Genomic DNA, 26,789 nt, shown 5'->3' with positions numbered 1-26,789 from the left:
TCGTACAGGGTACCATCCACTTAGCACGTACGTCAGCTTGCGGACCATGTATGTAGATGTAGAACAGGAATAATCAAGAACCGTCCTTCAGAAAGAGGCTAAAACGATTCCTTAGTTCTAATGCATAAAATTCCATAGAAACTGGGCACGTTGTATTAGGAAAATAACAGCTAATATAGAGACGTACAAGCAATCATGCTTCCCAAGTTCTTTTCATGAATCGAGTTATATGCAATATTATCGGACAATGAACATAAACAAGAACTTCCCACCATGCACTTCACAGTGTTTTGCAGATTATCCACGTTATTTGTAGTACGCCTCAATTCTCGTTGGGGAAAAAGAGTAGGAAGTGTGCCAAACCCTCGAACCTTCCCCCTCTTTCACTTCTTCGGGTACTTCATGAAGACCAATGCATTTTTGAATAGCCACACGCCATACCAAAAGCGCTGATGACCACGCTGTTTAGCGCCCGAAAACCTCAACCCTCCATACCAAAAGAAGTATGTCACAGGTGCACATCTCCATGAGAAGTTGAAATGAAAGAAGTGCATTACTGAGCTTCTCGAACAATCAACTTCAGCTACCTTTGCTCTTCGTGTAATGGCTAATCTTGGAAAGAAACAAATTGACCTCCCGACATATTTTGTATATTTCCGCTCAATACTGTCTTATGGAATGATTTTTTGGGGATAACTCAACACTTAGAAGGAAAGTATTTAGTGCCAAAAAATAAGCACTAGTACCTAGTAAAGGAACTACGCATTTTAACTACGCTAACACAGTACATACACTATGTAATCAAAAGTATCCGGACACCTGACTGAAAATGATTTACAAGTTCGTGGCGTCCTCCATCGTCAATGCTGGAATTCAATATGATGTTGTCCCACCCCTGGCCTTGATGATAGCTTCCACTCTCGCAGGTATACGTTCAATCAGGTTCTGGAAGGTTTCCGGGGATGGTAGGCCATTCTTCAATGAGTGCTGCACTGAGTAGAGGTATCGATGTCGGTCGGTGAGGCCTGACACGGAATTAACGTTCCAAAACATCCCAAAGGTGTTCTATAGGATTCAGGTCAGGACTCTGAGTAGGCCAGTCCATTACAACTGTCGTGTAACCACTCTGCCACAGGCCGTGTGTTATGAACAGGTGGTCAATCGTATTGAAAGATGCAGTCGCCATCCCCTAATTGCTCTTCAACAGTGGCTGGAAGAAGCTGCTTAAAACTTCAGTGTAGGGCTGTGCTGTGACAGTGACACTCAGAACAACTCCATGAAAGACACGACACCACCACAGCATATCACCACCGTCTCCGAATTTTAGTGCTGGCACTGCACAAGCTGGCAGAAGACGTTCACTGGGCGTTCGCCGTACCCACACCCTGCCATCGGATCGCCACATTGTATACCGTGATTCGGAACTACACACAACGGTTTCCCACTGTTCAGTCGTCCAATGTTTACGCTCCTTACACCAAGCGAGGCGTCGTTTGGCATTTACCGGCGTGATTTGTAGCTTATGAACAGCCGCTCGACCGTGAAATCCAAGTTTTCTCACCTCCCACCTAACGGTCATAGTACTTGCAGTGGATCCTGATGCAGTTTGGAATTCCTGTGTGACGGTTTGGATAGATGTCAGCCTGTTACACATTACGACCCCTCTTCAAATACTAGCGGCCTCTGACAGTCAACAGACTAGGTCACCCTGTACGCTTTTGTGCTGTACATGTCCCTTCGCCTGACTATTAGCAGAATGTGGAATCGGTGAGTTCAGGAAGGTAATAAGGAAAGCCGTGCTGGATCCTAACGGTCTCGTGTCACTAGCCGTCGAGATGACAGGCATCTTATCCGCATGGCTGTAACGGATCGTGCAGCCACGTCTCGATCCCAGAGTCAACAGATGGGGACGTTTGCAAGACAACAACCATCTGCACGAACAGTTCGACGACGTTTGCAGCAGCATGGATTATCAGCTCGGAGACCATGGCTGCGGTTACCCTCGACACTGCATCACAGACAGGAGCGCCTGCGATGGTGTACTCAACGACCAACCTGGTTGCACGAATGGCAAAACGTCATTTTTTCGGATGAATCCAGGTTTTGTTAACAGCATCATGATGGTTGCATCAACATTTGGCAACATCGGTTGGTTCAGAAGTGTAACATGGAACCTGGGTGCACGAACGGCAAAACGTCATTCTTTCGGATGAATACAGGTTCTGTTTAGAGCATCATGATGGTCGCGTCCGTGTTTGCGACATCGCAGTGAACGCACGTTGGAACCGTGTGTTCGTCATCGTCATACTGGCGTATAACCCGGTCTGATGGTACGGGGTGCCGTTGGTTACACGTCTCGGTCACTTCTTGTTAGCACTGACGGCAATTTGAACAGTGGACGTTTTATTTCACATGTGTTACGACCCGTGGCTCTACCCCTGTGAAGCCCTACATTTCAGCAGGATACTGCACGACCGCATGTTGCAGGTCCTGTACGGGCCTTTCTGGATACAGAAAATGTTCGACTGCTGCCCTGGCCAGTATATTCTCCAGATCTCTCACCAATTGAAAACGTCTGGTCTATGGTGGCCTAGCAACTGGCTCGTCACAATACGCCAGTCATTACTCTTGATGAACTGTGGTATCGTGTTGAAGCGGCATGGGCAGCTGTATCTGTGCACACCATCCAAGCTCTGTTTGACTCAATGCCCAGGCGTATCAAGGCTGTTATTACGGCCAGAAGTGGTTGTTCTGGATTCTGATTTCTCAGGATCTATGCACCCAAATTGCGTGAATATGAAATCTCATGTCAGTTCTAGTATAATATATTTGTCCAATGTATACCCTTTTATCATCTATATCTCTTCTTGGTGTAGCAATTTTAATGGCCAGTAGTGTATGATCATTGTGTCCAGACGGCTCAGTGGTTAGACCCTCTGCCTCGTAAGCACGAGGTCCGGGTTCGAATCCCAAAGTGTCAGAGATTTTCAACTATCCCACTGACTTCAATCAATGCCCGCTCGCAGCCAAGGTCTCTATTACCTATGTGTCTTTATCGTATATCTTGTGCCATGTCAACTTTCGTTATTGTTATATGACAACTCGCCTGTAGAGATTCTTATGTTGCATTTCTCTCTCAGCAATCGTTGTCGACAATCCGCAATATACAGAAAATCGTGTTGAGTTACAGTGTATCACAGTAGGCGAAAAAGTGATCTGCACGATTTGCTAGGCCGTGTAATTAATAGCCGGCCGTTGTGGCCGTGCGGTTCTAGGCGCTTCAGTCCGTAACCGCACGCCTGCTACGGTCGCAGATTCGAATCCTGCCTCGGGCACGAATGTGTGTGGTGTCCTTTTGCTAGTTAGGTTTAAGTCGTTTCTAAGTCTAGGGGCTGATGATCTCAGATGTTTAGTCCTATAGTGCTTAGAGCCATTTGAACCATTTTGTAATTAACAATGCGAAGTTTACAGATTGTGCACTTCACTTACTTATCGGATCTTGATTTGAAATAATGTACAGCTATTATTTGACATTGATACTGATTGCCTCGGAACCGATCATAGTAACAAACAAACATAGTAAAATAAAAAAAAACTTGGTTGTGAAATGATGTCGTCGGTAATTCGCGTTGCAGTGTTCTTCTATACACAACTTACACGTTTTTGTTGTTGACATTTGGCGTCTTCCTCTTCTAAGCTTACTCGATGGTGGGTCAATTAACGTGAACCAGCGGAATAATGCTCGTATCGGAGCACAAGAAAGACTGACTGAAAAGTTAAGCACCAGCTGCATCAATTTGCCTTCCTCAACACCTGTACAAATTTGTCTTGGAGACATATTCGCTCTTTTCTTAACATGCAACTCACCTCAAACTCCATCAAGGTCCCCGAACTGTAAGTGGCTCATACCCGCTATTTCATCCACGTAAGTCGTTCATACCCATCCTGTCTTCGTTGCCCTTTCTCTCTTTCATTTAGCCCAAATCATTGTCATTATCTCTTGTGTCTCTCAGTCACTCTCTCGCACGTTTCAACCACAGTTGCCTTCGCATTATTCTACTACTATCGTCTCGTCCCTGTGTCACTGACTCCATCTTGCTCTCTCTTACTGCTAATATGAATTCCTTCCTTCCCACTGCTACTGTTTCTTCTCACTATCTCTCTCTCTCTCTCTCTCTCTCTCTCTCTTTCTCTCCCTCTCTCTTTCTTTCTCTCTCTCTTTGTCTTTGTCATTTTCATATACTCTGTGTCTGTGTCTCTCACCTCTTGCATTTTCTCTTTTTATTTATTCCTCTCCCACCACCACCACCCCTCTCGCGACAATGTGTCCTTCACTCTTTTCTGGTACTCTTGTGACACTGTCAACCATGTTTAACTGCGACTGCGTCCTTTTGTTTCTCTCACGGTATCATTGTCCCCTTCACCCTTTCAATAGCACAACCATAGTCTACCATCATCCAGTATTTACTACATTTCCGTCTCTTTTGCCACTGCCACTGTCTTCTCTCTTAGCATAAAAAGCGCTAATATGTTCACATCCTAAAACAGAGTTTATTATATTTATTTCAAGGTCACTTATTTATAAAACCACTTCCGAATGGTATTTCTTGACGGGAGCCAGGAGAGCATTATCCTGTCGCTGTAATTCACCAGCTTACTGCCAAGCAGGGCGCTCTGGGCGTGGTAGGGTTGCTGCGTGCGTGATTAGCGGAGAGTCAAGGACGAAATGCGGGGGCTGAGAGAGGAACAAGGGCGTGAGGGCTGGCGGCAGGGGGCGCACGCCGCCCACCGCGGGGGCGACGCGCAGCGGAACCGCCTCAAGAGCGTGGGGGGCGACGCGGCGGCTCCCCGCCACACCTCGTTCTCCGTCACGACTAAGCAGGCAGCCAAAATCCTGTTACCCACGATTTCGAAGCTACAGTAGCCTGACACTCGTAACACATCTGCATTCTGAAATACACACAGTGGATTAAAAATTAGTCCCCTAAAGAACAGTCGATGCTAACACTGTGTAATAACGACCCAACCAGGAGAACTGCATCATTTCTGTGGGAGAAAGGGTGTATCGTCAGGAGTCCCCAGTGAAGTGTGATAGGACCGCTATGGTTCTCTATCTACGTCAATGATTTGGCGGACGAAGTGGGCCGCATTCTGCGGTAGTTTGCTGATGATGCTGTAGTATACGGTAAGGTGTCGAAGTAGAGTGACTATAAGAAGGTGCAAGACGGTTTACACAAAATTTCTACACTACTGGCCATTAAAATTGCTACACCAAGAAGAAATGGAGATGATAAACGGGTATACATTGGACAGATACATTATACTAGAACAGACATGTTATTACATTTTCACGCAATTTGGATGCATAGATCCTGAGAAATCAGTACCCAGAACAACCACCTCTGGCCGTAATAACGGCCTTGATACGCCTGGGCATTGGGTCAAACAGAGCTTGGATGGCGTGTACAGGTAAAGCTGCCCATGCAGCTTCTACACGATACCACAGTTCATCAAGAGTAGTGACTGGCGTATTGTGACGAGCCAGTTGCTCGGCCACCACTGAACAGACTTTTTCAGTTGGTGAGAGATCAGGAGAATGAGCTGGCCAGGGCAGCAGTCGAACATTTTCTGTATCCAGAAAGGCCCGTACAGGACATGCAACATGCGGTCGTGCATTATCTTACTGAAATGTAAGGTTTCGCAGGGATCGAATGAAGGGTCGTAACACATCTGAAATGTAACGTCCAGTATTCAAAGTGCCGTCAATGTGAACAAGAGGTGACCGAGACGTGTAACCAATGGCACCCCATACCATCACGCCGGGTGATACGCTAGTATGGCGATGACGAATACGCGGTTTCAATGTGCGTTCACCGCGATGTTGCCAAACACGGATGCGACCATTATGATGCTGTAAACAGAACCTGGATTCATCCGAAAAAATGACGTTTTGCCATCGTGCACCCAGGTTCGTCGCTGAGTACACCATCGCAGGCGCTCCTGTCTGTGATGCAGCGTCAATGGTAACCGCAGCCATGGTCTCCGAGCTGATAGTCCATGCTGCTGCAAACGTCGTCGAACTGTTCGTGCAGATAGTTGTCTTGCAAACGTCCCCATTTGTTGACTCAGGGATGGAGACGTGGCTGCACGATCCGTTACAGCCATGCGGATAAGATGTCTATCATCTCGACTGCTAGTGATACGAGGCCGTTGGGATCCAGCACGGCATTCCGTATTACCCTCCTGAACCCACCGATTCCATATTCTGCTAACAGTCATTGGATCTCGACCAGCGCGAGCAGCAATGTCGCGATACAATAAACCGCAATCGCGATAGGCTACAATCCGACCTTTATCAAGGCATCACAACAACGTTTTACTAGGCAACGCTGGTGAACTGCTGTTTGTGTATGAGAAATCGGTGGGAAAGTTTCCTCATGTCAGCACGTTGTAGGTGTCGCCACCGGCGCCAACCTTTGTGAATGCTGTGAAAAGCTAATCATTTGCATATCACAGCATCTTCTTCCTTTCGGTTAAATTTCGCGTCTGTAGCACGTCATCTTCGTGGTGTAGCAATTTTAATGGCCAGTAGTGTAGTTGGTGTGATGGATGGAAGGTACCTCTAAATGTGGAAAAATGTAAGGTAATGAGGATTAACAGGCAGAACAAACATGTTCGGATACTGTATAACTAGTATCCTGCTTGAAACAGTCAAGTTGTTTAAATATCTCAGCGTAAAACTGAAAAGCGATATGAAATGGAACTAGCATGTGAGGACAGTGGTAGGGAAGACGAATGGTCGACTTCGGCTGATTGCGAGAATTTTAGGACAGATTGGTTCACCTGTTCAGGAGACCGCATATTGGACGTTGGTGGGGCCTATTCTTGAGTATTGCTTGAGTGTTTGGGATCCGTACAGATCGGATTGAAGAAGAAAAGACATCGAAGGAATTCAGAGCGAGGGTGCTAGATTTGTTACCAGTAGATTCTGACAACACGTGTGTGTTACGGAGATGCTTCGGCAACTCAACTTGGAATCACTGGAGCATAGGCGACGTTCTTTCCGAGGAAGCTATTGAGGAACTGTAGAGAACCCTTAATTGAAGCTGACTGCTGAACGATTCTATGGCCGCCATCATACGCTGCACGTAAGTACCACGACAGATACGAGAAATGAGGTGTTATACGGAGGCATGTAGATAGTCCTTTTGCCCTGACTCTTTTCGCAAGTGGAACAGGAAGGGAAATGACTAGTAGTGGTACAACGTACCCTTCGCCGTGTTGCATACGGTAGCTTTCGGAGTGTTTATGTACATGCCGATGTAGAAAGAATCCAAAAATTTCTTCACGTACGACGTACCCTGTTTCGTTTAGTAAAAGAATGGCTACAGAGAGGCAAACCTACGTTTATAGTAACTGTATACAGAAAGCATTCGAGAATGCTGACTGGAATACTCTGTTTTGAAATTTTGAAGAAAACTGGGTAAAACGCAGAGAGTGAAAGTTCATTTACAGCTTGTACAGAAAGCGGATAGCTGTTGTAGTTGTCGAGGGCCATGAAAGGGAAGCAGGGGTAGAGAAGGGACAGGGTTGTAGCCTACCCCTCATGTTATTCAATCTGTACAACGAATAAGCAGTAAAGCAAACCAAAGTAAAACATTGAGTGCGAATTGAAGTTCAGTGAGAATAAGTATAAAATTTAAAACGTGCCGATAACATTCTAATTCTGTCAGAGATCGAAAAGACATGGAAGGGCAGCTTAACGGTTCTGACAGAGTTTTGAAAAGAGGATATGTGATGAACATCAAGAAAAGCAAAACAAGGTAATGATATGTAGTCGAATTAAATCAGGCGATGGTCAGGGAATTAGATAAGAAAACGAGACACTTGAAGTATTCGATGAGTTTTGCTATTTGGACAGTAAAGTAACCGATGAGTGAACATAAAACACAGACTTGCAAAGGCAAGAAAAGTGTTTCTGAAGAAGAGATATTTGTTAACATTAAACATAGAAATTAGTTTCAGAAAGTCTTTTCTGAATGTATCTGTAAGGAAGTGAAACATGGATGATAAACTCTTTAGACCAGAAGAAAAATGGAAGCTTTTGAAATGTTGTGCTGCAGACTAATGTTGAAGATTCCATGAGTAGATCATGTAACTAATGAGGAACTAATGAACAGAATTGCGGATGAAAGAAATTTGCGGTGCAAGCTGATTAGTAGGAAGCATCTGTTGGTAGGGCACATTTTGTGATATCAACGTCTCGCTAATTCAGTACTGGAGGATAGTGGAGCTTGAAGGGGGTGGGGGGTGGTAAATTGTATAGAGCCCAAGAGATGAAACAAGTAAGCACATGCAGAAGGTCGTAAGTTGCATTAGTTATTGCAGGGCCTTGCACAGGATAGAGTAAAATGGAGAGCTGCATGAGACCAGTCTTATGACTGAAGACCATAACAACATGTGTCCAGTCCCAGACATAGCCGTTGGATTAATATCAGCTGATTCAGCGGTCTAGTCAAAGCAAGATACAGTGCCTGAAAGGTCGTCAAAACGGTAATACAAGTGTACAGCCCTGTGAACACGACGTGCGTCAGTTTTTCAGAAGGAAGGGGCTCACCATGTAGATGTAGAAGAAAGGGCAAGAACTGGTCACCGGTTGAAATAAATATCCTTGTTCATGTTCACAGTAATCGGAATGAGTGGGCCCTGGTAATGATACGAAAAACCTCCCAAAGACCTAACAGACACACCACCGATCTAAATTACGCAGTCTACACGCTAAGAGGTACCCTGAGCATTGCATTCCCTTAACAAACTTTGTTATTAGTCTACACACTTGCTGTGGATTGGGATGGTGGGCCCAAGGGGGTAACAAAAACTGTTCAGACAAAAACATCCTTTATTATTTGACCAAACTTGTAGAAACATGTGACAAGACATTAATCCACTGCAACTTAGGTGACAGTGACGAATTAGTGCAAGAAAATCTTACTATAGTTGTTGGATTATTTCTCATAAATGGTCGACACTTCTAGTTGAAATTCAAAATTATTTATAGCTGCTAAGTTAATGAAATAATAAATGTAAAAGCAAATCTAAATCTTCTTAAGAAGCCGCAGTGACGATGCAGTCAGGTAGGACGCCAAGCCACTAACCGGGGAAACAACGGCCGGATGGCGCGGAAAAGCAAGTTAACAGCCGGCCAGAACAGAGAGAGCACAACCGAAAACCATAAAAAAACCAAAACTAAAGTTAGACCACACAATTACCGGCCGATTAACAGACAAAACGATACATCGTTAGCAGGACGCCCAGAGAGGGGCGTGATAGTAAAATGGTCAACCTCCAGTGACAACGGTTAGTCCCACAGGGGGCCTTTTAGGATTTCTCGGAAACCACAATAAAACCGAATTGAGTATTAATACACAATAGGTTCAAGAGGTCATTTCATAACACGCCAGTCAGTGAGAAGCTTAAAAATCGTACAAATGGCTCTGACCACTATGTGACTTAACATCGGAGGTTATCACCGTAGCGGTCGCGCGGTTCCAGACTGAAGCTGGTAGAACCGATCGGCGACAATGGCCGGCCAGTGATAAGCTTAAATAAGCGACCTAAACATTTCGCCAACTAGCATCATGATTATAATTACAGATTGGGCGAATTTTGTGGGAACTGGTACTACTAATCAAGTCCTACTTTACTGACAACCATGAACCCGTGATATAACAAACCGCCAGATAACTTAATCTATAAGCATAATTAAAGCTACTGGTACGATTATCAAGGAAAGATCTTAAATTTTAAGACACACAAAGATAACCCACAATAAGATGGACGTTACGGGCAGTACCGCAACACTAATTAAACCAGCAGAATATTAATTTAAACTCACAAATTCACTCGGTGATAGTACAATTAAGAGTACGCACAGACAGCCATTGACCTATTCTGACATAACGCCTTGCGACCCAGCACACAATAACTCTACAATTTAGCGATTGCAAAATTCACGTAAAACGTCAAAGTTTTAAGTCACTGAGACAGTGTTCAGATAACACCATAACACCTACGTGACAAGGCACCAACAGTCCACACAAACACACACACACACACACACACACACACACACACACACACACATATATATATATATATATATATATATATATATATATATATAATGTGATCAATAGTATCCAGACACCACCAAAAACAAACGTTTTCCATATTAAGTGCTTTGTTCCGCCACCTACTGCCAGGTACTCCATATCAGCGACGTCAGTAGTCATTACACATCGTCAGAAAGGAGAACGGTGCGCTCCGCGGATATCACACACTTCGAACGTTGTCAGGTGACTGGTTGTCACTTGTGTCATACGTCTGTACGCGAGATTTTCACACTCCTAAACATCCCTATGTCCATAGCTTCCGATGTGATAGTGAATCGGAAACGTGAAGGAACGCGTACAGCACAAAAGCGTACAGGCCGACCCCGTCTGTTGACTGACAGACTGCCGACATTTGAAGAGAGTCGTAATGTGTAATATGCAGACGTCTATCCAGACCATCACACAGGAATTACAAATTGCATCAGGATCCACTGCAGGTACGATGACAGTTAGGCGGGCGGTAAGAAAACTAGGATTTCATTGTCGAGCGGCTGTTCATAAGCCACACATCACGCCGGCAAAAACCAGACGATGCCTCGCTTGGTGTAAGTAGCGTAAAAGTTGGACGATTGAACAGTGGAAAAACGTTGTGTGGAGTGACGAATCACGGTACACTATGTGGCGATCCGAGGGCAGGGCGCGGAGTGGCCGCGCGGTCTCAGGCGCCATGTCACAGATTGCGCGGCACTCACGCGGAGGTTCGAGTCCTCCCTCGGTAATGGGTGTGTCTTGTTCTTAGTTTAAGTTAGTTTCATTAGTTTAAATAGTGTGTAAGTCTGGAGACCGATGATCTGAGCACTTTGGTCCATTAGGAATTCAAACTCATTTGAACATTTTTTTTTTTTTTTTCGATTGCAATGTGTGGGTATGGCGAATGCCCAATGAACGTCATCTGCCAGCGTGTGTAGTGCCAACAGCAAAATTCGGAGGCGTTGGTGTTATGGTGTGGTAATGTTTTTCATGGAAGAGGCATGCACCCCTTGTTGTTTTGCGTGGCACAATCACAGAACTGGCCTACATTGATGTTTTAAGTATCTTCTTGCTTCCCACTGTTGAAGAGCAATTCGGGGATGGAGACTGCATCTTTCAACACGATCGAGCACCTGTTCATAATGCACGGCCTGTGTCGGAGTGGTCACACGACAATAACTTCCCTGTAATGGAATGGCCTGTACACAGTACAGACCTGAATCCTATAGAACACCTTTGGGTTTGATCATACAATATAGTCTTTCACGGCCGGTATTATCTTTACTTAAAACTTCCGGGCAGATAGGCCGTGGTGGAAGTATAAAACTCTTTTATACTTCGAACACGGCCGATCAGCCCGGAAGTATTAAGTGAATACCTTTGGGTTGTTTTGGAACGCCGTCTTCGTGCCAGGCCTCACCAACCGACACCAGTACCTCTCCTCAGAGCAGGTCTCCGTGAAGAATGTGCTGCCATATCCCAAGAAATCTTCCAGCACCTGATTCAACGTATACCTGCGAGAGTGGAAGCTGTCATGAAGGCTAAGTGTGGGCCAACACCATATTGAATTCCAGTATTACCGATGGAGGGCGCAATGAACTTATAAGTCATTTTGAGCCAGGTTTCCGGATACTTTTGATCATATATATATATATATATATATATATATATATATGACATTCACAACCGTTTGGTCGGCCGGAGTGGCCGCGCTGTTCTGGGCGCTACAGTCTGGAGCCGAGCGACCGCTACGGTCGCAGTTTCGAATCCTGCCTCGGGCATGGATGTGTGTGATGTCCTTAGGTTAGTTAGGTTTAATTAGTTCTAAGTTCTAGGCGACTGATGACCTCAGAAGTTAAGTCGCATAGTGGTTAGAGCCATTTGAACCACAGCCGTTTTCATGTGAGTTGTCGTTTGACCGTACTGGACTTGTTATTGCCACGGAAGGTTATGAATGCAGTTAATTTTCGCCAGTTGCATACGATTCCGGTCGTCGCACATGAAAACTGTTGTGTGTGGTGGGTTACGTTGGGGGCCTGAAGATGACACCATGTGGTGTCAAAACTGGTTCTATGTTTTAAAAAGAATAAACGACGTTTGATCCCGACTGCAGTCCCACTTGATGGATTACCAGAGAATGACAGAAAGGAGATTTCCTGTTTTCTTGTGGCTGTGACCACACAACAAACGAAGTTTCTCAATCTGTTGTGGCATCACCGCGGACTGGTCAGTGTGCCTGAAAGGAATAGTTTACGACTCGTAATATAAGAGCCGTGATCGTAAGAATATTCTAAATGACTGCAACCGAAGACGAGGTTCTATTTTTATTAATGACACTCGACAGGGATTGCTGCTGTGCTACCTCTCGATTGTCGGTACTACTGTTATGTGACCATCTTTGCCCTGGAGCGCCTCTGCGCTTCGGGAGTTGGTAGATAGCATTCAACCAGTAAGGAGTTGGATGAAGCACAGCGGGTGAAGGAGGTAGCCACGGAGAGCTGTGCTGTTAGTTGGACGAACTGTGATCCTGTTGGCACAGGCAGGTGTTTTACATTGCCAGCGGGGTTGCATGCAAGGAACGCTACGGCGATTGAATCGCGTCTGCTGTTCGTGTCTGCCGGGTTGTGTCTCGTGAAATGAGGGATAACCTGAAACGTGGATTTGGGCCCATCCCCTACCACCAGATGCCAGCATCCACTTCCTGTTGTTTATATATATCGAAACTGGTATGAACGGCGTTAGATTCAAATACAGTGGCTGGTTCTGTCATCATTATTCAAGTAGTTTCTGTCACGTTTACACGTCACTCCATCCTAATGCGCTGATTCCATACAATAGGTTGAAACTATCACCACTTCGCTGTGATGGCTTAAGACAGCCGTAAAGGGTCATATGGTTCAAATGGCTCTGAGCACTATGGGACTAAACATCTGAGGTCATCAGTCCCCTAGAACTTAGAGCTGCTTAAACCTAACTAACCTAAGGACATCACACACATACCCGAGGCAGGATTCGAACCTGCGCCCGTAGCGGTCGCGCGGTTCCAGACTGAAGCGCCTACAACCGCTCGGCCACCCCGGCCAGCTAGGGGTCATAAGGCAGTCTGGTACCAGTCGTACAACAGTTCGAGAGCTCCAAAACGAACAGTGCGCTCGTTTTAAGGTCGGTGATCTCGGATTCAGCCAACGGTCTTACTGCAGTGGTTAAGACTTTTCCCCTCTAGATGACCGAATTTAAGTGCTGCTCGGCCTAGACAGGACTTGGATGGGTGACCGCCCGGGCCAGCCGAGCGTTGTTGATAAGCGGGGTACACTCAGTCCTTGACAGGCTACTTGAGGAGCTAAGTGATTGAGAAGTAGCAACTCAGGTCACGAAAGGTGACAACGGCTGGGCGAGCGGTGTGCTAACCATGATCTCCTCTATATCCAAATCCAATGACGCCGGTGGGCTGAATATGAGAAGGCGGTCGGTCGGTACCGATAGACATCCCGAGGCCTGATAGGACGGAGTTTAGTTTTCAACCTTGATTTCAATAGAACATGTAGATCATAATTCCTTTTCGGTGATTACCGATTTCTGTCCTCTTGACTTTTATTGCTCATTGGCAAGTCTGTTGGGCTCCCATGAAATACAGTGATCGACAGTCCATCACTTCTTCTCTATTTCTATTGTTCTAGTTTTGTGAGGTTTTTATCGTATAGAGGTGAAGTTTTACTGTTATCTCCTGGTAGCGATGTTTGTTTCTTATGGTGACAACGAATAAATGAGCTCATGAAATTCGCATATTTATCACTTGGGAAACCAAAACATGCCACACAGACATTGGGTGATAGTCCAAGAAGGTCAAAATCAGTTTTGTCAACGTGATAAAACACTCATTCAAACATAATCTGGACGAGTAACGCCTTCAGGAAACATCATTTCTCTGCCTGTGCTGCCTTCCAAAGAGCGTATTTTAGCCACAGTCTCGTGAGTACATCTATCGATCTGTACATGATAATGACGAAACAACTTCTAGCTCTTTTATTTACTGTTAATTTAGTCTGACACTCAATGGACTGTCTGATTTTCTGACTTGCAAAGACATGGAGTCTCTCAAAGAATAGCCGTTCTACTCGAGCGAATACCGTTTTAATCAGACATTCATCGAGTGGGGTTGACAAAAGAATAGTGGTGTTGAAAATACACAAAATAGTAAGATCTGTCATAAAATTAAACGAACAATAGTTGAAAAAAGTTTCGTCAAGCATGTCAAACTATAACATTTGATATGCCTTTGTTGTAAAGAAGTGCTAAGCGGTGTTATTTCGGACATGCCTGCATGTTCGGTGGCTCACAGCATCATTCTTCTTGACAACATAGGCACTGCAAAATCGTTAAAAGGGAGAGTGTTACCTACTTAATAATCAATGTGTTCTACAAGAAGTGTTTAAGTGTGGCCGTTAATCGTGCACTGATAGCCAAAGTGGTTAAGACGAATGCCCGCGTAAAGAGGGAAATCAGTGTTCGAGTCCGGGTCCGGCACAAGTTTTCATTGTCTCCATTCCATTATGCTGCTGATGGTTGTCCGTACTCGCAACTGCGAGTAAATTTCATGATAACGTTTAAGCTGGACAGTATTAGTCTGGAATCATACTTCATCTTGAAAAAAATGTGTGAAAACTAACACAAGTACTGGTATCGATGTTTTAATTAATGATCATTAATGAATGTAACACATTCGCATCCTCCTTTCATTAAGAGTTTTTCTATGTCGACAAGTTGCCGACTGCGCAAAATTTCGTTGTGCCGTGCTTTCTTATCAGGCTTCGTGGAATTGGTAAATAGATGATGTCTCTCACATGGTATTAACTCACTTAATAGCCGAAAGAGCATGTTAGATCAGAACCAACATCTGACGTGTGAAGATAAAGGCTAGGGATTCAAAGAGATTTTACTAGCGATCATACGTCAATGGATTGCTTAAATGTTACGAGAGGTGGGATCATGAGCACTACATTACGCACCTTGATAGTATTTAATATTTTATATATGATATTTTGGCTTCTGGCGTCTGTCTAGAGATTTATTTTCGACATTTTTTCAACCGAAAATGGTCGAGAAAAAGATATGTAGCATTACTTATTCAACGCATTCGTACATGTTCACGGAGTCTGTTGTCACCGTGACGTCATTTCCCAAACGACTGTAGTCCACAACGCTCACCATCACCCTATTTGATTCCAAGCTACAAGTTAAAGGCAATCGTAAAATGCGTTTTAGACAGGTACGTGCCGAGTAAAACTGTGAGGGACGGGAAAAACCCACCGTGGTACAACAACAAAGTTAGGAAACATCTGCGAAAGCAAAGAGAGCTCCACTCCAAGTTTAAACGCAGCCAAAACCTCTCAGACAAACAGAAGCTAAACGATGTCAAAGTTAGCGTAAGGAGGGCTATGCGTGAAGCGTTCAGTGAATTCGAAAGTAAAATTCTATGTACCGACTTGACAGAAAATCCTAGGAAGTTCTGGTCTTACGTAAAATCAGTAAGTGGCTCGAAACAGCATATCCAGACACTACAGGATGAAGATGGCATTGAAACAGAGGATGACACGCGTAAAGCTGAAATACTAAACACCTTTTTCCAAAGCTGTTTCCCAGAGGAAGACCGCACTGCAGTTCCTTCTCTAAATCCTCGCAAAAACGAAAAACTGGCTGACATCGAAATAAGTGTCCAAGGAATAGAAAAGCAACTGGAATCACTCAATAGAGGAAAGTCCACTGGACCTGACGGGATACCAATTCGATTCTACACAGAGTACGCGAAAGAACTTGCCCCCCTTCTAACAGCCGTGTACCGCAAGTCTCTAGAAGATCGGAGGGTTCCAAATGATTGGAAAAGAGCACAGATAGTCCCAGTCTTCAAGAAGGGTCGTCGAGCAGATGCGCAAAACTATAGACCTATATCTCTGACGTCGATCTGTTGTAGAATTTTAGAACATGTTTTTTGCTCGAGTATCATGTCGTTTTTGGAAACCCAGAATCTACTATGTAGGAATCAACATGGATTCCGGAAACAGCGATCGTGTGAGACCCAACTCGCTTTATTTGTTCATGAGACCCAGAAAATATTAGATACAGGCTCCCAGGTAGATGCTATTTTTCTTGACTTCCGGAAGGCGTTCGATACAGTTCCGCACTGTCGCCTGATACACAAAGTAAGAGCCTACGGAATATCAGACCAGCTGTGTGGCTGGATTGAAGAGTTTTTAGCAAACAGAACACAGCATGTTGTTATCAATGGAGAGACGTCTACAGACGTTAAAGTAACCTCTGGCGTGCCACAGGGGAGTGTTATGGGACCATTGCTTTTCACAATATATATAAATGACCTAGTAGATAGTGTCGGAAGTTCCATGCGGCTTTTCGCGGATGATGCTGTAGTATACAGAGAAGTTGCAGCATTAGAAAATTGTAGCAAAATGCAGGAAGATCTGCAGCGGATAGGCACTTGGTGCAGGGAGTGGCAACTGACCCTTAACATAGACAAATGTAATGTATTGCGAATACATAGAAAGAAGGATCCTTTATTGTACGATTATATGACAGCGGAACAAACACTGGTAGCAGTTACTTCTGTAAAATATCTGGGAGTATGCGTGCGGAACGATTTGAAGTGGAATGATCATATAAAATTAATTGTTGGTAAGGCGGGTACCAAGTTGAGATTCATTGGGAGAGTGCTTAGAAAATGTAGTCCATCAACAAAGGAGGTGGCTTACAAAACACTCGTTCGACCTATACTTGAGTATTGCTCATCAGTGTGGGATCCGTACCAGATCGGTCTGGCGGAGGAGATACAGAAGACCCAAAGAAGAGCGGCGCGTTTCGTCACAGGGTTATTTGGTAACCGTGATAGTGTTACGGATATGTTTAATAAACTCAAGTGGCACACTCTGCAAGAGAGGCGCTCTGCATCGCTGTGTAGCTTGCTCGCCAGGTTTGGAGAGGGTGCGTTTCTGAATGAGGTATCGAATATATTGCTTCCCCCTACTTATACCTCCCGAGGAGATCACGAATGTAAAATTAGAGAGATTAGAGCGCGCACGGAGGCTTTCAGACAGTCGTTCTTCCCGCGAACCATACGCGACTGGAACAGGAAAGGGAGGTAATGACAGTGGCACGTGAAGTGCCCTCCGCCACACTCCGTTGGGTGGCTTGCGGAGTATAAATGTAGATGTAGATGTAGATGAGGTTCAATCTTCATTGTTAAATGGCTATCCGGCCTCCTGGACACCAGTCGCAGATTGCCTGTCTAACTTTCCGGGGCCACAAAACTTTGATTTTCAGTATTTAATATCATTATTGACAAAGATAAAAATACTTTCACTATCCACTTACTAAGAGATATAGTCATGTTATATAAAAAAATAAAGTATTATAGTTGAAAAGTGTGTATATGCTTAGAAGTAACGTTACCTACGGAGCATAAATGTACCAGATTATTTTCATCCAGTATTTGAGAATAAGAGCACTTAACGCCTTCCAAACAAACTTTAAACGTACTTTCAAATCTTTTCAAAACTTTGTCTCGTGGATGATCTCCACAAAATAACGCGAGGGAAAAAGTTTTTCGCTTACTAGATATATCCCTGTTCATGCAGTAAAACATCAGCATCAGGAATGTTGTTTTAATCCGTTACTTGTTTGTCACTAACTACAATCGCAACAGATGTTTTCCGGAAACGTGCGCATATGCTACTGAATGTAACTGCAAAGTTGGACCAATGTACGACGCGCATTCAGGAGGTATGACGAAATATTCATTGAGAAACATGATTAATTGCTTTTCTCGGTACAGAATGGAATTTACCTGTATTTGACTTATCTATATCGTGATCAAACCAAAAATGAACAATATGACACCAAACACTATTTGCCAGAACAGTCTAACATCAACTTGTAAAAGGGTAATAATTTTTTTCTGTTCACCAGTTTTCATTTTCACTTTTTCAATGGTCTCTGTGGATGTTGAGAGTCACACACTCAGGAACAAGAAAGGCGCCTCCAAAGAAATCATAGGTAGCAGAAGAAATACTTCAACTGATCGACGAAAGAAGAATTACAAAAATGATCGTGTAAAGACGGGAGTACAGCAATATAAAACACTTATTAATGAAATACATAGGCAGGAAAGGACGGGCATTCAAGGAGAAACGTGAAGAAATAAACAAAGAAATGATGGTCGAAAGGATTGACTCAGCATACAGAAAAGTCAAAACAGCCTTTGGTGAAATTAAAAGAAAGTGTGCTAACGTTAAGAGTGCAATGGGAATTTCACTCTGGTACGCGGAGGAGAGAGCGGATAGGTGGAATGAATAATTTGTTCTGACGTTATAGAAGATGAAATTAGAGTCGATATGGAATTGATAGGGGTGCTCGTATTACAGACGGAATTTACGAGAGTTATGTATGACATGAGATCAAATAAGGCTGAAGGGGTAAATATCATTCCATTGCAACTTCTAAAATTATTGGTGGGGAGCGTCAACTATACAACTATTCAAGTTGATGTGTAGAAACTATGAGACTGGCGACGTGCCATCAGGCCTTCGGAAAAATATCATCCACGCAATTTCAAAGATAGCAAGGGCAGTTAGGTGCAGAAACAACTGCGGAACCAGTTAACACTTCATGCATCCAAGACCTTAATTTGAGGAAGAAGTTTCTGAGACTACCCGTATGTAGCGCAGTATTATACGCTAACTGCCTAGTGAATCACGGGCTTTGGTAAAATCCGAAGAGAAGAGAATCGAAGCGTTTGTGATGTGCTGCTGCAGAAGGATGTTGAAATTCAGGTAGACCGACAAGTAACGAGAAGTTTCTTCACAGAATCCGCGAAGCAAGGAACAAATGGAAAACACTGACAGGAAGAAGGGTCACAATGATCAGACATTTAATGAGGCGTCAGGGGATTATCTCTATGGCACTAGACGGAAAACACGTTGGTCTTAGTTATTTCAAATAATAATAGCATGATAGACTGTTGAGGGCATTTGTCATATTCTTTAATAATGATTTAATTTCAAAAAGCTTTTACCCACTGTTTTACCCCCATAGTGGCTGAATTTTTAAATACGCTGAAACACGTTTTTTTCTTCCTTTCCTTATTTTCTATCTGAGAAACGAAGTACCAATTTTACATGAAACTCGAGAAAACCTATACAGAGACTCACCACACGATTCAGGGAGGCTAATGTGATCGGTGCTTAAGCAGTACTCGCTGTTACGAGTGGTTCACACGGTTTAGAAGTGGCCGGACGGAAGTCAAGGATAACTCTCGTTGAGGACGCCCTCTGGCGTCTACCAAAGACCGTCATGTCAGGGACGTCAACGTAATTGTTCGTGCCAATCGAAGACAAGACTGTCCGAGAGCTAGTGACGCCTGGAAGAGGGTGTAAGAAGGAAACAGCCTGAAATGTGGCGAGACAATTCAACGGTCTGACATTACAATAACGCACCTGTACATTCATCCGAGTTGGTGTGTGGCTATTCCATAAAAACGAAATCACTGAGCAGCCTCATCCCACGTTCTCTCCAGGCCTGGCCCCTGCAGACTTTTTTTCATTTCCCCGTTGGAAGGACGAAGATTTGGTACGGTTGCCGAGCTACAGACTGCGGCGTGCACACACTTTATTCAACATCGAACTACAGATATTCAGATTTAGGTAATGACATGTTCGATATGCCTGACATCATTGGCGATGAGGTGGCGCAAATAGCGAAATTCTGCATGACCCGCTGAAGTGTCGGATTATCGATGATGTCGATGACTTCCTGAATAGTCCGCCCCCGGTAGCTGAGTGGTCAACGTGACAAAATGTGAATCCTAAGGGCCCAGGTTCGATTCCCGGCTGGGTCGGAGATTTTCTCCGCTCGGGGATTGGGTGTTGTGTTGTCCTAATCATCATCATTTCATCCTCATCGACGCGCAAGTCGCGGAAGTGGCGTCAAATCGGAAGAGTTACACCGGCGAACGGTCTACCCTGCGGGAGGCCCTAGTCACACGAAACAAACTTCCTGAATAGCCCAGAAATAGCTTTGGGGTTATTGCCGTACAACTTCTCTTTAATATAGCCCCATAAAAAGGAGTCGCATCCGGAGAATATGGTGGAAAATGCAGCCCCAAACCAGTGGCGGTGATCCTCCCGGGTGCCAAATACTCTCCTGCTTCCATGGGGTCGAGCTCCGCCTTCCATGAACCACATCTTGTCGAGATCGGGGTCACTTTGGATAACGGGGATAAAATCATCTTCCAAAACCTCCACGTACCGTTCGATAGTCACCGTGCCAATTAAGGAATGTCGCACCGATTATTCCGTCACTGGACACTGCACATCCCACAGTCACCCGTTGTGGCTGAAGAGACTTCTCGATCTCGAAATGCGGATACTCAGTCCCACAAGTGCGCCGGTTTTGCGTATTGACGAACCCATGAAGATGAAAGTAGGCCTAGTCGCTAAACCAAACCATACGTCTTCCCATAATGCCCCGCGGCCAGAAGATGAGTTTGAACGTCCTAATGCAAACCGTTCAGACGTTATGACGATTTTATCTCATATAGAGTGAAAAATATTTAAACCGACAAGCTCTGAGAGGTTGTAGGGGACATCAAAACAAATATTTTTCCCTAATGTCATTTTTTTCCTATGAGGATTGTTTAAACTGGTGGAGGCCGTATTACGCTCTTCGCTTGTTAGACGCCGTATTACGCTCTTCAGTTGTAGGGAGTTGCTGTCCATCAGTGTAGTAGTGCATTGTCTCTGTTTACTAATGGAGCGATACACTAATGGAGTGAGTACATTTATATGGTTCGTACGTACCACGTAGCGCACCACAACGGACGAGCTGCACAGCGGGCTTATTACAACAATATCCTAATCGCCGTATCCCGCATCATACGACCTTTGCTGCTGTGTACCAATGTCTGCGTGAGACCGGGTCAATTAGCAAATTACTTGGACAGGGACGCCGTCGCATGGTAAGAACGCTGCAATTTGAGGAAGCTGTCTTGGAGCATGTGGAGCGGGATCCTTCAATCAGCACTCGTCAATTGCTAGTACCATGGGGACTAATCAGACGAATGTAAGAACAGTCCCTCGAGAGCAATTGTTACGTCCATTTCACTTACAGCGTGTCCACTACCTGGAACTAGTTGATATCCACATAGAGCACAGTTTTCACATCGGTACCTCGAACAGTGTGAAATGCATCCTACATTTCCATTCTCTGTGTTGTTAACCGATGAAACAACGTTCGGGCGTGAAGGAGTCTTCAACATGCACAGTTCGCATGTTTATAGTGAGGATAACCCAAATGCCGCAGTTACTAGCGCTCACCAAGTGCGGTTCTTCGTTAATGTGTGAGTCGGTTTAGTCTAACTTCAAAATTTCCTCTTTTCTATTAAAATTGTAATGATGTTTGTGAATCTCTATTGCTTGTCTATACATGCGCGCATGATAATAGGATGTTCATACTAGAACGCTTGTCTCATTAAATTAAATTTCGTGGTTCCCATCGCAAAAAACATGCTCAGCTACGGCCGAATTTTCTATGTGTCCTAAGCGACAGTATCTTTTATGTTCGGCTAAGCGGGTGTTTGCACTTCTTTTCCTCTTTTCGTTTTTTCAATATGTGCTTGTCAACAGTTGCATGGAATTTTGTATACTCCAGGTGTTGCTAGGGGGTGTCGGGGGTCTTTTGCAGTTCTTAAATATTCCTTAATCTTCTTGGTGGGTCTGAATCGCTCAAAAGAGGAGAGGCCGCTGGAGCTGATGAGATACCAGTTCGATTTTACACAGAGTACGCGAAGGAACTTGCCCCCCTTCTTGCAACGGTGTACCGTAGGTCTCTAGAAGAGCGTAGCATTCCAAAGGATTGGAATAGGGCACAGGTCATCCCCGTTTTCAAGAAGGGACGTCAAACAAATGTGCAGGACTATAGACCTATATCTCTAACGTCTATCAGTTGTAGAATTTTGGAACACGTATTATGTTCGAGTATAATGACTTTCCTGGAGACCAGAAATCTACTCTGTACGAATCAGCATGGGTTTCGAAAAAGACGATCGTGTGAAACCTAGTTCGCGCTATTCGTCCACGAGACTCTGAGGGCCATAGACACAAGTTCCCAGGTAGATGCCGTGTTTCTTGACTTCCGCAAGGCGTTCGATACAGTTCCTCACAGTCGTTTAATGAACAAAGTAAGAGCATATGGACTATCAGACCAATTGTGTGATTGGATTGTAGAGTTCCTAGATAACAGAACGCAGCGTGTCTTTCTCAATGGAGAGAGGTCTTCCGAAGTAACATTCATTTCAGGTGAGCCGCAGGGGAGTGTCGTAGGACCGTTGCTGTTCACAATATACATAAATGACCTTGTGGATAACATCGGAAGTTCACCGAGGTTTTTTGCGGATGATGCTGTGGTATATCGAGAGGGTGTAACAATGGAAAATTGTACTGAAATGCAGGAGGATCTGCAACGAAATGACGCATGGTGCAGGGAATTACAGTTGAATCTCAATGTAGAAAAGTGTAATGTGCTGCGAATACATAGAAAGAAAGATCCTTTATCATTTAGCTACAATATAGCAGGTCAGCAACTGGAAACCGTTAATTCCGTGAATTATCTGGGAGTATTCATTAGGAGTGATTTAGAATGGAATGATCATATAACGTTGATCGTCAGTAAAGAGGATGCCAGACTGAGATTCTTTGGAAGAATCCTAAGGAAATGCAATCTGAAAACAAAGGAAGTAGGTTACAGTACGCTTGTTCGCCCACTGCTTCAATACTGCTCAGCAGTGTGGGATCCGTGCCAGATGGGGTTGATAGAAGAGATAGAGAAGATACAACGGAGAGCAGCGCGCTTCGTTACAGGGTCATTTAGTAATCGCGAAAGCTTTACGGAGATGATAGATAAACTCTAGTGGAAGACTGCAGGAGAGACGCTCAGTAGCTCGTTCCGGGCTTTTGTTGAAGTTTCGAGAACATACCTTCACTGAGGAGTCAAGCAGTGTATTGCTCCCTCCTACGTATATCTCGCAGAGGGACCATGTGGATAAAATCAGAGAGATTAGAGCCCACGCAGAGGCATACCGACAATCCCTCTTTCCACGAACAATACGAGACTGGAATAGAAGGGAGAACCTATAGAGGTACTCAAGGCACCCTCCGCCACACACCGTCAGGTGGCTTGCAGAGTATGGATGTAGATGTTTCGATCCCATACTTGGCGAGAACTTTCCCGATGCGGCCCGCGACTTTATTAATGAACGGTAGGTAAACTTTTCCAGTAGGTGACCGTTGTTGGTCTTGACTTCTGGCTTCTTTTCTTATTTGATGGAGGGCTCGATCAAATTTTATACTTCGACCACGGAATGTCAGCCAGGAAGTTTCAACTGAAGACAACACCGGCCGTGAAAGCGTACATTGTATAAATGGGTGACTATTATTTCGGTAACTGAAACTGAACGAATTGGTCTTGTCCTGTAATCCTGCTGGCTAGTACCGATACAACGAGGAGTAATCTGTGCACAGTGACTTCACGCAGCCGGCCGAAGTGGCCGAGCGGTTCTAGGCGCTACGGTCTGGAACTACGTGACCGCTACGGTCGCAGGTCCGAATCCTGCCTCGGGCATTGATGTGTGTGATGTCCTTAGGTTAGTTAGGTCTAAGTAGTTCTAAGTTCTTGGGGACTGATGACCACAGCAGTTAAGTCCCATAGTGCTCAGAGCCATTTGAACCATTTGACCTCAGGCAAAGTGGCGAAGCCCAGTGTGTGTGCTAAGGGGCCTCGCCTGGCTTCCTCTGCCGGCAGCGTGGACGCCCGGGAGCGCGACTTCTCGCAGGCGGAGCTGTGGTCGGACGAGCGGGAGCTGGGCCGGCGCGCCTACTTTGTTCGCTCCGGGCAGACGGCGGCGCTGGCGCTGGACCAGACGCTGCCGCGAGACCAGGCCACCTACCGCTGCCGCGTCGACTTCCGCATCGCGCAGACGCGCAACACGCGCGTCAACCTCACCGTCATCGGTGAGTACTGCCCTCTCATTCCTCACTTACTGCCTGTCCGCCAATGAACAGGTAAGAAGAGATCGTTACCTCTATGTTCTTCGTACAGGGACAGTGAAAGACGATTTTTTTTTTCATTTCGACCGGTGAAACCAGATACAAATTGTCATTAATTTAGCTTCAAAAATGTCTTCACAGTGAAATATTATCATATAATATTTTACCAAGTATTTGCCCTCTAAAGGGCTGAATTTCCAATAACTGTGAAATACAAATATTCACAGACTTGGCTTCAAAAAGGTTTGCATAATGAAATATTTCCATAATAGCTGTAGTCTGCTACTTCTTTCCCATGAGGGTTGATCTTTCCAAAAACAAAAAAAGGTTTTGTTTTTATTTCTCAACCAGAAATAAAATTTAAATTTTGAGGATTTTGCTTTAAAAATGATTTCATAATGAAATATTTCTTATAGCGTTTCATCCCCTATTTCACCTAATTGGGAGTTGAATTTCCATAAACATTAAACATGTATTTTTTTATTTGTATCTAAGAAGGCAAATACCAGTTTTCGTAGATGTAGCTTTAAAAAAAACCTTGGTAGTTCTTCGAAAAATCTATTCTTAAACTGTGCCCTCTATAAGTTTCAATTTTCTATCCATAGTGGTTTGGGCTGCTCGATGATGTGTCAGAGTGACTGAATCAGTCAACCGGGGCATTGGGTTTTATATCTAGAGATTATGTTCTCTGGCGCTCTGTTGTTGGCAATCCTTTCGTTGTTTTGATTCTGTAACACAGTCATCGTAATCGCTTAAGACTTCTGCAAGATCTTTTTGAAAAATACCGGTAACAAAGCACGCTCTCGCAAAGAATAATTCCCGTGGGATATACCCTGTCGAAATGTGAGGAATTGTATTGTATACACATACAGCATATGAAATCTAGGTATCGTAATCTGCTTGTGTATGACATATGTAACGTGTCAATGTTTCTTTAAGGGTTCTGTGACTCCTTTTAAGTGATCCATTGGTTTCAGGATGGTACGATGTCCTCTGAACTTTAATCTTTATGTCATGATGTGCAAAGCCTTTCCACTGCGTCGCTGACCAATCTACTCCCCATAGCAGTTGGCAATACTCAGGGTAATCCATATCTTAATTCTGTGACACTGGACTCGCATTCGGGAGGACGACGGTTCAATCCCGCGTCCTGCCATCCTGATTTGGGTTTTCTGTGATTTCCCTAAATCACTCCAGGCAAATGCCGGGATGGTTCCTCTGAAAGGGCACGGCCGACTTCCTTCCCTAAACCGATGAGACCGATGACCTCGCTGTCTGGTCTCCTTGCCCAAAAACAACAACAACAACAACAACTTAATTCTGTATTTCCTTAATTCATCTGCTACTGTATCCACGTCGTGCTTCTCAGTGTTTTCAGCTACAACAAATTTCAAATATATATCTCTCCAAGGTGTGTTCAAAATATTCCGGAACATCGAGATCTACGTGCCAATGGTCCGTTGGAGCGAAGGGCAGTTGGCATCCCTGTACACGCCTGTGTTCACTGTGTAACTGCCGGAAGTTTCATTGCTGTACGTTCTCCGTACAGGGCACCACGATCACAACTGAAGGCGACAGTTTTCCTCTACGTGCGTTATTATAATTCCAGTCTGGGACAAAATGTCTTCGAACATGCGTGGAAGATAGCCTGTTAGGATTCTGCGATACTTGAGCCCGTTCAGTGTCGCGTCTGTGAAAAAGGGGCTATGAAGCTGATGGTTCACTATCCCACACCACACGTTTACACTAAATATCGGGAATCCGATATATCGATATTTGAAGATTCATCATTTCGTCTGTCGATTATTCGAAGAAATGTATCGGCGTATAGATATGTGTATGGAAAAGTTATCAGAATACTTGCATATAAAGATATCGCCTCCACATTGGGTATACTGCTGGTTTAGAGGTGTATATTTAAGTACTGATTTTTTATTAGAGATTCTGTACATCAACAAGCTCGCAGCCTGCCTATCCCCCTTAGAGTAAGAACTGAAAGGAAAACGTAGCGCGTTCACGCTTGGCGGTAACCACTTTGCTGACAATGGTAATTGCACGTAAGCCGGACAATAAAAGGTATCCGATGGGTCCGTGGTTCGTTTTCGTCACATAAGAGATCTTTTCTTTCTTTTTTCCTCCAACGCCAGTGATCTAGCAGTTGTAAGCAGTTCTATGGTGAACCTGAACGTTGCAGTTTCTCTCGGTAGCGCTGAGCGTCGGTTGTATCAGCATTTCTTCTCACGCCGCTTGGAGTACCCGAGCGGTCTAGGGCGCCTTGTCACGGTCCGTACGGCTCCCCACGTGAGAGGTTCGAGTCCTCCCTCGGACGTCGGTGTGTGTGTTGTCCTTAGCGTAACTTAAGTCGGATGACATGAGCAGTTTGGTCCCATAAGACCTTACCAGAAATTTCCAAATTTACCCTCATACGTCTCCATCCACCACAAAGACCTAGCTTGTCATTTATATTTTTTCTCACAATATTCAGCAACATATTTTGAAAAATGCCGATGCGAATAAATAGCACACTAGTTGCGTTAAAACT

The 26,789-nt window shown here is 44.5% G+C and overlaps 1 protein-coding gene across 1 annotated transcript in view; it reads left to right on the top strand.

The window, feature by feature from the left end:
• Positions 1 to 26,789, top strand: part of LOC126481344 (nephrin-like) — a 990,728-nt gene that overhangs the window by 362,101 nt on the left and 601,838 nt on the right. The window contains exon 3 of the mRNA XM_050105036.1: positions 24,003 to 24,211. Within this exon, the coding sequence (XP_049960993.1) occupies positions 24,003 to 24,211 (209 nt within the window). The remainder of the gene's footprint in view (positions 1 to 24,002; positions 24,212 to 26,789) is intronic.

This window comes from Schistocerca serialis, chromosome 5 (genome assembly GCF_023864345.2).
Source record: "Schistocerca serialis cubense isolate TAMUIC-IGC-003099 chromosome 5, iqSchSeri2.2, whole genome shotgun sequence".
In the NCBI taxonomy this organism is placed as follows: domain Eukaryota; kingdom Metazoa; phylum Arthropoda; class Insecta; order Orthoptera; family Acrididae; genus Schistocerca; species Schistocerca serialis.
The sequence above is the reverse complement of the archived record's forward strand: the minus strand, read 5'-3'. Positions and strand labels throughout refer to the sequence as shown.